Source organism: Homarus americanus, unplaced genomic scaffold (genome assembly GCF_018991925.1).
Source record: "Homarus americanus isolate GMGI-L3 unplaced genomic scaffold, GMGI_Hamer_2.0 scaffold32063, whole genome shotgun sequence".
In the NCBI taxonomy this organism is placed as follows: Eukaryota; Metazoa; Arthropoda; class Malacostraca; order Decapoda; family Nephropidae; genus Homarus; species Homarus americanus.
Window position 1 is genome coordinate 166,646 of NW_024753223.1, and position 12,349 is coordinate 178,994.

Here is a 12,349-nt window from a genome sequence, read left to right on the forward strand (position 1 = left end):
GTGACCACAAGTCCTTCACTTTCCCTCTCCACCCACCCATATCTCCCTCACCCTCCCCACCCTAAACTTTCTCTCCTCTCTCCCCCTCACCACCAATTGGATCTGCCAGTAATTGTTTACTGAGAGCCAATGCTGTGGTTACGCTTTCATAACAGTAATTACGAAATCAAGTTAAAATCTTCAACATTCGCCTGTAGTGCGTCCGTGTGTCAAAATAAACAAACGTAACATGTGTTAATTATGACTGGACAAATTCTTCCTCTGGGTCACCTTATCTCTCTCATTTATAACGCACATCTGCAGACAAAACAACACACCACTACCTCGACACACTGTATACACCAAGCACCTCTCTGTAGACATAACACGTAAATAAAACAACGGGAAGGACTACGAGCACAAGGATATCTTAAAAGGATCTTCCATAACTGTACAACATAAACAGGCTTTATTATCTGTACCACACTTCCGCGTCCCATATTACCAGTCACACAGAAACACGTAAAAACTTGTAAGTCTGAATACAAAAAGCATCGAGGATTATCACCAGTGTATAATAGTGTAGAAGGACACCTAGCGGAGTTTCTATCTTTGTTGAGGACGAGCTAGTGGTTTTAGAGACACTCCTAATGCTAACCTAACCCAACCCCCCAAGGAAGCGATATTTCAGGGCAAATTTGTTGTTTGATTTGGGTTTTTATTCACACTTTAATTTAGGGGAATTTTCTGAACCTGATCTACATACGTCGCTGTTACCGTAATTTGTTATTATTTTTTTTTTTTTTACTGGACAAGAAAGTGAAGTGAGTGGATAGGAAATAAGTCTACAAGGGAAGTTTGTTTTTCTGCAATTTAAAATAATAAGTCAAAAATATCAGATTGTTTAATTTTAAGTTCATTTTTATTCAGTTAGGTCGTCATTACAAGTCTACATTGATCTACCATCATGTATGTAGACAATGAAGGTGTACAATTAGACAATTCAGGTATACAGGTGGTGATTGTGAGGGTGTTGGTGGTGATTGTGAGGATGTTGGTGATGGTGGTGATTGTGAAAGTGATGGTGACAGTGATGGTGATGGTGATTGAGAGGGTGATGGTAACAGTGGTGGTGTTGATTGACCCTGGATGGTGGAGAGGTGGGTCTAACTACCCTGGATGGTGGAGAGGTGGGTCTAACTACCCTGGATGGTGGAGAGGTGGGTCTAACTACCCTGGATGGTGGAGAGGTGGGCCTAACTACCCTGGATGGTGGAGAGGTGGGCCTAACTACCCTGGATGGTGGAGAGGTAGGTCTAACTACCCTGGATGATGGAGAGGTGAGTCTACCCTGGAGGGTTAGAGGGCTGTATCAAGAAAAAGGAAAAGTTGTATTAAGGATGATGAGTTCTCAGAGGAATAGGCTGGTCGTGGTGGGAAGGAAATGAAGTTTGAAGACTTGGCCAGGCTGCAGGTGACAGACGAACTTCATTAATGAGGTACTGCAGGAGGTAGTAGTGTAATGGCTCCCTCACCTCGTGGAAGCTCACTGCCTGGTCGCTTAGATACTCCGCACCCTGCACACCAAAACACAAATTATTCTACTTCAACGATTTTCAGCCAAAATTACATATATAAAAAGAGAACTTTATTTATAAATGAATGCAGATTTATATAATTAACTTATGTCTGTACACAGTTTCCGTGACGGTGGTCTGTGGGGGGGGGGGGCTACTGTACATCTCTTGTGAGATTACGTCACTAGCACGATCTGTATTCGCACAGTCACGCCTGCTGCACCTACACACACTCTCTCTCTCTCTCTCAACCTACCGTAAAGAAAACGCACTTACAAAATTAAACTGGTACTTGCTGAGCCTCTGGAGCCAGGAGTACTTGGACTGGTATTGGAGGGAGGGGTCGAGAAGGACCCAGGGTGGGTATGGCAGGAACCTGGGCCGTCCCAGACTGTCCCGCGTATCACCAGCTGTCACTCCTGATGGGGGAGGAACCCAACATCACTCCAATTAGCAATATACATTGACGATAGGCTGTCTGTAATGTCATATCGCTGATACTTAAGGTTTTAAAGGAAACAATAAGGGGGTATAAGGAGTATAAGGAGTATAAGGTGGGTAATCAGTGAAGAGTACCTGGAACTATAAAAGGATAGAGAGGCTGCTGGACAGACAGTGCTGGATAGTCATTGATATGTCTAAATTCCACAGTCCACATTTCCCCTTAGTCATGGCGATGTGTACCTACCTAAAGCCTTCATGCAGGCACCCATGTTGACATCCTCGTAGGACGTCAAGCCAGGTACATGACACTCCTTTACATTGGTATCCTGTAGCCTCCTGACTGCTTCCCGGCTCAGGACATAGCCAGCTCCCCCACTCATATACTCCAGAGCATCTTCATCCTGCTGAAAGGAGAGTGTAGTTGAGGGATATATTATATGTCTGGTCAATACTGTTGTTCAACTAACCTACTACTACTATTTTTTTCAACGTGGCCTCCACCCTCCCCCAATAGCCACACCCTCGCCGCCATTTTATTGCCTTAAAATTAAATATCCTAATACATAAGTAGCTACCCTAGCTGTGTTGAGTTAGTTGAGCGGCAGATCTATGCGGCATTCAGTGACTGTTGCTTCGTAGTCATTATCTGCGACTGTTGTTGTCTTTGGGGCCGATGCTCTCGTTCCCCTGAGGCAGAGCAATGCAGACCTAAGCAGAGAGAAGAGCAGTCGACATCTCAACCAGGCGGTAACGTAACTTCTGGTCTGCAGCTTCCGTTCAGATAGCACCTCCGAGAGTCCGGCATAGAAACATCTTGCACTTGGTCCCATCCCACCAGAGGCTGTGAACACCAGAGGAGTGAAGCTGCCCTGATCAACATTTAGAATTCCCTCCCCATATGCCCTGATCTTCTCATTCTCGTTCCTCCTCTTTGTACCATCGAGAGCTAGGTTACGGTGACATGCGGCCATGGGATAAAAAAATCATTATGCAAAGAAGCCGTGCTGTACCCACGTCCAGAATCCTCGAGCACTTACGTCCACACGGGCTTCGTTGGATGTGTTTGAAATCCTATGATGGAAATTTTCACCGTCCAATGGAAGGAGGGTCGGTTTTACACTGACATCATGAGAGATTTCCTTCAAAGTATTTGCTGTGATATCCTTTACTTCGTCGTGCCTCATGCATACGAAGCCCCCTTTCTTGCATACCATGGCGTGGTCGATGTCATAGGGAGAGCCACACACGCATTGGGAGGGCAACCCTTCTACTGGCCTACCGTTCCTTAGAGCAATGGCATTTGTAAATTCTTGTTTATTAAGACTGAACCCTTTTGCCCATCGGTAACGTTCTTAGGCAGTTCGAGGCGCCCACCTCCTGCACTATAGCTACTTTTTCTTTCAAGTTCTCTGGCATTTGCAGCATCGGTTCCTGCAGTTTATCACTTTGGGTGTACTATCGTTCTGTCGTAATGGACCCTTGAATCTTGTTTAATTCCTTGGTATCCACCTGACTTGTTGCATTCTGAGCGATTATGTGCTCACTGAGGGCTGCCGTGAGCTTGACTGTGTTCTGATGTTCGGTGGCAGCAAGCTCCTCTGGATTGGTCAATCCCATTCCTCCCAATCCCGGTGGTAGTGCAAGGATTGACCTTTCTGCTGGGGTTAAGTGAAGGTGTTTCACAAATTTTTAGAATAAAATTGACGCTGATAGCTTCTTCCAGAGGGTAGAGGAGGGGTCCGATATCAGGGATAGTGCGCATCAGGTAATTCCAGCGATGCTTGACTCCGTGGGTGAATGCCGCAAAAGCCGCATGTGGCTCTGTTTTAGCAATATCAAACAGAGCTTGGATTTCCTCCACCCACTCATTTACCTTTCCCGTTACTTACTCGGTCTTGAAGTCCTTCGTGCCGATTACTGCACCTAGGTGTCTTAGGCCATCCTTTGTTATTTTGACCTCACTTCCGCCAAACACCTCCATTGCCCGTTCATAATGTGCTGGCTTCACAATGAGGAAGGACTTGCTGGCGTTTGGGTGGTACCCTATTTGTGGACCATATGATGTTATCAAGTCCCACCACTTTTTGATGCACTCCACTTTTCCTGCTCCTGTAAGGTCGTCAGCATAGGCCACTTGCTTGACTGCGGTTGTTTTCTAATCTTATTGTGTGTTGGAGCACAGATAGGCCTAGTGCGTACATGGCCATTGCAACAGGGTCCCCTGTGTTGTTCCCTCAGTTGACTGTATGATAGTATCTTCTCTTAGAGCCTTGAAGCTTGTTATATAGAGGTCTGGTGGGTTCCTATAGGTGTTTTCAACATATCTTGTAAAGCTTGGACACTTGATCTTGATGATGTGCAGTGTAGCTTTACGGTTGAGTATGTTGAATGTGTCGGAAGCGTCGACCAGAAGTACTGCCTCACAATCACGCTGTTCAAATACGTTTCTCATGGCGTGAATGGCCGTTCCCCCTCCCCCTCCCCCCGGCCTGGTGGCCAGCACATACTTGCAGGTTTCCTGCAGCTGCCCTGAGATCATCATTTACCACCTCCATTATGCATTTTCCAATTATGCGTCTCAGCACTTCCCCCACCCCTATAGGCCTACACCCTGGATTTTTATCCAGGGGAATGAGGCGGCAGGCCGTCAGAGCATAAAGGTGATGGCAGCACGAGGTTACTAGCTTTCTTGCAAGGACGGCAGTGGCATTGCAGAGATCACTTGCTACGGCACCAAACTTGTTAGTGCTGAGGATGACTCTCCAACCGTCTGCGTCCAGACCTGATGGGCCAGTCCCTCTCTGTTTCTTCAGAGCTTTTTACCACACCATCCCTCCTGTTATTTTCTCGAACATGACAGCATTTGGAGGGATATAGTCATCCTGGAACCTGATGCCTTCCTCATCACTTGCAGGGGATGTTTTTCTTCAGTTGTTGTAATGTCTCTCTGTTTATTGGCAGCACACCTCCGGAGGATTCCTCTGTAATAGATCTTCCCGCCAAGGACACTTTTCCCACCCGCATCTTATTACCAAACTTTCTGGCAACGTCATCGGTGTTTTGCTTTAGTCTCTCCTGCTGTATTCTTGCTTCTCGTAGATCATCAAGGGGCCCCATTCTGCCACATTGTCAATCTTCTCTTCATTGCTGCCACATTTTCTTTGCACTTAGTCCTTGCATGTGTCCTCTACCAGAATAGATGGGGTATTATTGTCAGTATTTGAAGACCTAAAGGGTCAATGAAGCTGTCCTGAGTGTACTCGGTTATGAGGCGAGTCATCTCCCGTATCATCTCTTTGGTGGCCGCACTCTACTACTACTACTACTATTACTACTACTATTATTATTACTCGTAATAATGAAGATAAGATGATGATGAAAACGAAGTACAAAAACAGCAAGGAAAACAGGATGAATAAAATGAACAAAATTATGAATAGTAATGATAAATTGTAACATACAAACAGCCACCACTGTTTCCACTACCACCACTACCACCACCACCACCACCACCACCACCACCACCACCACCACTACCACCACCACTACTACCACCACCACTACCACCACACCACCACCACCACCACCACCACCACCACCACCACTACTTCTACCACTACTACTATTGCCACCACTACTGCCACGAAAACTACTACCACTACCATAATCACTGCCGCGACAACAACCATCCACCACCAGTACTTCCATCGGTGTCACGATAACTACCACCACCATCACTCCCACTACAACTACCACCATCATCACCACCACTACAACTACCACCACCACCATCATCACCACCACCACTACTACAACTACTACTACCACAACTATCCACCACTAGTACAAGTACCACCACCATCGCCACCACTCAAAATGCCATCACCACCACTCCAACTACCACCATCATCACCACCACTACAACAACCACCACCAAAAGTACCACCACCATCACAACCACCACTACTACTTTGCTATCACTCAGAATCGAGTACGACGATCATCCAGCTATGATACAATGATACGAGTTGATAAAGATGTCACCTTCGTCAGTGAGCTCTGAGGTGACTCTTGAGACCGATACGGGACCGGCAGGGCCGTCCACAGATGATGCACGTGTGGAGGACTACATCTAGTGCAAGAGGAGCGGCGGCAGTGTCTTTCTGGCGCTTGCGCTTGTCTGCCTCGGTATGCAGTCAGGCTAACTCGAAAGAATTGATACCTAATCGTGTGGTGCTCCTCCAAGCGTTACGGCATGGAGTGATCGTCTCCCAAGTGAGGGGGTCGATTTGGCACTTTTTCAAGTTTGTCTTAAGACTATCCTTATACCTTTTCAGTTGCCCGCTAGCGTTAGGTTTACTATTCGTTAGGTGACTGTAAAGTAGCTGTTTTGGCAGTCTACTGTCGTCCATGAGGGTAACATGGCTTGTCCAGAGTAGTTGTTCATGGATAATGGTAGCCTCGGTACTCCTACAGTTGGTGTCAGCGAGAATACTGGCATTTGTTCTTTTGTCTTCCCAGCGAACTCGGAGGATGGAACGTAGACTACGTTGGTGAAAGTTTTCAAGTGCCTTGAAGTGCCTCCTGTATGTGACCCATGACTCACTGCCATACAGCAGGGTGGGGAGGACCACTGCTCGATACATGTGCAGCTTTGTAGATAATTACAGCTCCCTACAGCTGAAGACACCGGTAAGGAGTCTGTCAAAGGCTTGAGATGCACATCTGATCCAATACTGAATATCTTCCTCGATGTTCGCGGAGGTGGATAGGTGTAAGCCGAGATACTAAAAGTGGGTAACATTAGAGAGGGTAGTGCCGTTAAGCTGGATGGATGGTGGAGGTGTGGCTGAACCAGGGGTAGGCTGAAAGAGAATCTGAGCGACGAGGGTGAAGTCGTCTGCATACTGCATACTCGATGTCCACCCCGCCGGTTAAATTGGCACAGGCAGCCAAGAAAATGGAGGAGAGAGTTAGCGCCAGTACACATCTTGTTTTACCCCCGTTTGGATGGGGAAGAACTCAGACTGGGTGCCATTGTGCAGGACACTGCCGTTCATGTCATCGTGAAGTTTCCTCACAATGGCGATGAATTTTGGGGGCCAGCCGAAACGGCTGCGGGTCCACCAGAGGGCTTCCCTGTTGACCGAGTCGAAGGCCTTGGTTAGGTCGATGAAGGCCATCTACAGGTCATGACGCTGTTCTCGGCACTTTTCCTGTATCTGGCGGGCAGCAAAGATCATGTCAATGGTGCCACGTGATGGTCTAAAGCCACATTGAAATTCTGGGAGGAAGTTTTCCGCTTCAGGAAAAAGTCTGTTTAGGAGGACCCGGGCGATAATCTTGCCAGCTAAGGACAGCAGCGAGATCCCGTGGTAGTTGCCACAGTCTGACCGGTCTCCCTTTTGTTCTTATAAATATTGACGATGGAGGCGTCCTTAATAGCTTGGGGGATTTCCTCCTTTTCCCATACATTCTCCAGGAGAGAGTGGAGACGGCTAGTAAGCAGAGGTCCTCCTGCTTTATACACCTCGGCTGAGATTCCATCAGGCCCTGAGGCTTTGTTATTTTTCATCTGTTTGATGACAGTAGCTACCTCAACCACCCACCCACACACACACAACAACAACATCGTTCCTGACCCTCATACGACTCACCAACACACACACACACCCTCACATGCACGCACGCACATACACGCACCCACATACACGCAGGCACGCACATACACGCAGGCACGCACATACACGCAGGCACGCACATACACGGAGGCACGCACATACACGCACGCACGCACGCACATACACGCACGCACATACACGCACGCACACATGCACTCACACGCACGCACATACACGCACGCACATACGCATTTGCTCATAAATTTTTGCCATCAGCGAGGTGTTGAAGTGTAATGACCCAGGAACACCAAAGCGAAGAAATAAAGAGCAGAAAAACCAATAAGTGAACGACTTAGATGACCAGTGTCAAGGAATAATCCAATAAGACCGGACAGCTCGTAAACTGCACTGGCTAACTATTACCCTGGAAAATGGTTTGCCAATCGATTAATATCCAGGTTCCCAATTACTACTTGGTGAAAAGCCCAGAGAGAAATGGCATAAAGAAACGTGCCCAGAGTTTGTGTGTGTGTATGTGTGCGCGCGTGCCGCCATTGGCAGTACCTCGCTCTGGCACATCATCCCAGTTTAACATAATCTTAACGGTCGCTGCTTCAGATATAATTTATAGCCACAAAATTTTTAACTTTTTTAGATAATAAATTCATATAACAGTCAAAATCCATAAGATGGTTCTAAGAGGTTCAGCCTTTATTATCGATAGGTCGAGGGAGGAGGTGGCGTTCTTCCCCTGGATGGATGATGAGGAGTACTATAACTGGCTGTCCTCAGATGAGGAATCCTCAGATGTTGATGAGGATAGATCTTCACATGTTCCTGAGGACAACAACATCTCCTCCTCCTCCACCCTCCTCCTCCTCCTCACAACGAGGCCACCTTCCTTCCGCCGTATAAGGAGCATGAGGTGCAGGAAGTCATCATGGCCGGGAAGGAATTCGTGCAAATTCTCCTTTTCCTTCGTACATCAGCTCTTTTTGGACTCTCTGCAGGCGCTCGCGCCTTCCTGTCCTCCCTGTGGGGTCTACGATGTCCCTGGACCATGAAGGAGATGAAGACACGGATAACCGCCAACCTCGATAAGTTCTTCGGGGACTACTACATCGTGTTCTACGGCCTCGTCCTGGTCTTCATGTACCAACAACTGTACACCAGCTTGTCTCTCATCTCCTGCTTCCTGGGCCTTATGCTTCTCCTCCTGTGTGGGTTCCTGAAGGTGGTGGACAGACGCGTGGGAGACCACCACATCTCCTCCTGGGTTCAGAGGGTCTTCATCTTTCACGTGATCCTCTTCGAGTCAGGGCTGGAGGGTGTGTTGATCTCCTCCATGTTGTGGGCCTTCATCGTGATCTTCCTCCACCAGGCACTTCACAACCCCAGTGTCTCGCCTCCTCATTTTTGGTGTTTCGGCTGAAGCCTAACAAACCCATTTTTACATAATTTAAACCAAAAAAGACTTCCATTTTTACATAATCATTAGGGAAAACCTCAAATTTTTTATACACACAAATACAGACGAGTTATTAAAGACCCTCTACACTGATACATACACACACACAGGCTTCACTACACCGCCTCCTTGTACAGTATTGGATCAAATATTAAAGTAGTGAGGTTCATAACGGATTGCACACAACAAATAGAACATGAGCTCAAATATTTTTACTATAGATAAAGTCAAGTTTATCTTAAGATTTATATGGCGTGATATATAGTATTCTCTCTCTCTCTCTCTCTCTCTGCAACTACAACTACCACCAGCATCATCACCACTACAACCACCATCACTATCACTACAACTACCACAATCATCATCACCACTACAACTACCACAATCGTCACTACCACTATAACTACCGCTATCACCACAACTACCACCGCCGCCATCATCACCACACCTTACCATTACCACCACTACAACTACCACTATCACCACAACTACCCAATCATCATCACCACTACACCTACCACCACCATCACCACCACTACCATCACCACAACTACAACTACCATCACCACCACTACAACTACCATCACCACCACTATATCTACCACCACCATAACTACCACTACAACTACCACCACTACAAGTACCATCACCACCACTACCACCACACACCTGCAGGGGAAACATCAGTGACAGGCCCAGGTAGAGAGGCTGAGAGGGATCCAGGAAAGACAACAGGTGACACAGGTGAGAGTAGACAATGAAGGTGTCGTCGTCAGCCTTGAGGAACCAGTCACCCCTCGACGACTCCACTGTGAGAACCCTTCAGCACTTTACCCCAGAGGTCCTCGTACCTGGGGAGGAGAGACAAGCAGTTAGGTGCATAATAGGGAGCGATGAGGCAAAGAGGGGCGTGGCAGACAGGTAAAGAGGAAGATACAGGCGGTTAAGACACGGACAGACAGATAAAGGAAGAGAATGGGTAAAGAGACAGACAGGGGATAATATGTAGACATAAGGAGAGGCGCACAGGTAGGAACCTCTACAACACCCTACCTTACGGCTAACACAAGCAGTCAGTAAACAACGGCGTTCTCCTTCACCCCATAATGACTCACAGATAACAATTACTCCAGGCAAAAGGAGGCACACCCTCTGCCAGCTGCGGTGCTCTTGTATGGTCCACAGCGAATAATTGTGCAATAAGAGATCGCCACTGTTGGAAGAGAGTGAGCTGAAGTTCGCTATGTCTTAGTTATTTCCAGATTAGAGGGAGAGGAGTGAACGCTCGTCTGGCATAGCTTTCTTAAACGGATCATTAAAGTATAAAGGGCAACGTCAAGCACTGTTGCTTTCTCGTACTGTTACTGGTTTAATCGCATGGGTCTTGTATATCATATAATAAAGGTTTATATAATATACTACGGGTCTAATATATCAGATAATGACCCGCGACTGCTAGCCAGGGAACTACAGTAGAGACAGATCAGGTACTTGAAATGAAAAAGTGAGCTTGTATTTATGTAGATGGTTAAAGTGGCGCTGTGCAGGTCTGGGTGGAGTAAAGAAGGTCAAGTGCTCGTCGTTGCTCCTGCTGGCGCTGGTTTTATGATACGAGCTTGTCAGGGATAAAACTGGAAACAAACACTTAATGTAGGACTCACCTCGCGTAGGTAGATATGATGACTTGGTCGAGATCCTGGTGTGGGGCAGATGTGAGGAAGATGGTGTCTGGGCAGGCGCTGGGGTGGCCACTCTTACCCCAGGTGGACCCCAGGTGACGGGCGCGGTCCTCGTGGTGCTGGGGGGAGGTCACCACCAGGCACACCACCCTAGGGTCTCTTCTATGAGACCACCCACCCGGGGGAGGGACGTCACGACTGTGAAAGAACTGTCCTGGTAGCAGTGGTGGCCGCCCTGGACTGGTGTGACTGTGGGAAACAGTGACAGTAAAATAAATAGCTGTAAGAACTTTATATAAGATTTGTAACAGTGAACCGATCTCTTAGCTCTGATGCTGGGCTTATGTGATCAAATAGTCTGGAAAAGTTGCTAACCTTGCTGTTACTGTTCATATAGATTAGCACTACCTATCTATACAGTGTACCACAATTAACATTATTTTTTTTTATGATAGATGATATTGTGTGATAGTTGAGGCTTAGCACGGCGCTATCCATTTGACCTATAGAGTAGCGGGGTGGTCTGTATGGTAAAGGTAGACCACGTGTTGTATCCCATCACAAGCTCAATATATTTACAATAACGAGAGAAATAAAATTAATTGCTAATTTCTTCCAAATAATCTTTACCTGGTCAGTCCCAGTCACCACATAAGCATACGTTACCCTTAGATCGTAACTCTTTTACATGCCTTCTCGGTTCATGTCCCTTTAACTGAGATGGTAGTCAAAAAAGGTGTTGTGAGTTGTGAGATGTACTGTAGGTGTCATCGCCTCAGTCTCAGGGTCATTCAGTTGTCAATACGTACCCGATGATGTAATAGCTCCTATACTTCCTGCTGTGAAGTAATATTTAACACCAAGATTTGACAATACGGAGAGGATTTTTCAACTGGACTGTTCTGTATTATAACACACTCTCTCTCTCTCTCTCTCTCTCTCTCTCCTTAGCTGTGTATAGTATCACTTACTTGATTGCGTTGAAGAATATACAAATAAGGACAAACGCAGCACCCACAGCCAACTTGCCCCTCACACTCGTCATCTTGTCAACAGATAAACAAACGTAATGGATTCAACACTCCAGCAACCTGAATTCAAATTACATAACTACGTCATTATAAACAACGATATTTTTCCTTCTCACATTCACGACATGACGACACTGTTGTCTGGATATCATATCTATTTTCTATATCAGTGAATATATATATCGTTGGTTTAAACAATCATAGCAACACCTGGATTACCTGCACGACTCGGCATTACCTGAGGGACTGAGTAGATAAGGTTGCTGCCTCCTGATAAGCCCGGAGGTGATAACGTATCTTAACTGGGGTGGGGGGAAGGGGAGGAAGAGAATAAGGGGTATGAGAGAAAGGAAAGGAGGGAAAGGAGAAAAGAGAGGAAAGGGAATTAGAAAATGGGAGGAAGAGAGGAAGGAGAAAGAGAAATTGAGAAGGGGGCCAAAGCAAGGAGAGATGGAAAGAAGGGGAAGACTTACGCTCTGTCTGTTGCTGGTTGATGAATCTTAGCCTAAAGCCAACCTTGGTGAGAATTTATTGAAGGTGTAGAAACTGC

At 46.7% G+C, this 12,349-nt stretch overlaps 1 protein-coding gene across 4 annotated transcripts; it reads right to left on the reverse strand.

The window, feature by feature from the left end:
- Window positions 1-1,187: 1,187 nt before the first annotated feature.
- On the reverse strand, window positions 1,188-12,037 carry LOC121855315 (glycoprotein-N-acetylgalactosamine 3-beta-galactosyltransferase 1-like). 4 transcript variants are annotated; one of them, XM_042350209.1, is made up of 7 exons: window positions 12,019-12,037; window positions 11,740-11,813; window positions 10,751-11,017; window positions 9,759-9,940; window positions 2,245-2,404; window positions 1,833-1,975; window positions 1,188-1,556 (listed from the first exon to the last, which is right to left on the reverse strand). In XM_042350209.1, exons 4-7 carry the CDS (start codon window positions 9,771-9,773, stop codon window positions 1,374-1,376), a joined length of 501 nt encoding a protein of 166 aa, XP_042206143.1. In that variant the 5' UTR covers window positions 9,774-9,940; window positions 10,751-11,017; window positions 11,740-11,813; window positions 12,019-12,037; the 3' UTR covers window positions 1,188-1,373. The 4 variants fall into 4 exon arrangements, with proteins under 4 accessions (XP_042206143.1, XP_042206145.1, XP_042206144.1 ...); XM_042350211.1 differs by lacking the exon at window positions 11,740-11,813 and having other exon boundaries at window positions 12,019-12,036; XM_042350210.1 differs by lacking the exons at window positions 11,740-11,813; window positions 12,019-12,037 and adding an exon at window positions 11,916-11,993.
- Between the last annotated feature and the right edge of the window lie 312 nt (window positions 12,038-12,349).

Coding starts and splice junctions, on each gene's coding strand:
- LOC121855315 (XM_042350209.1), bottom strand. Junction 1,976..2,244: donor TGCCTGCATGAAGGCTTTAG/GTAGGTACACAT, acceptor CTCCCCCATCAG/GAGTGACAGCTGGTGATACG. Junction 1,557..1,832: donor GCAAGTACCAGTTTAATTTT/GTAAGTGCGTTT, acceptor TTTGGTGTGCAG/GGTGCGGAGTATCTAAGCGA.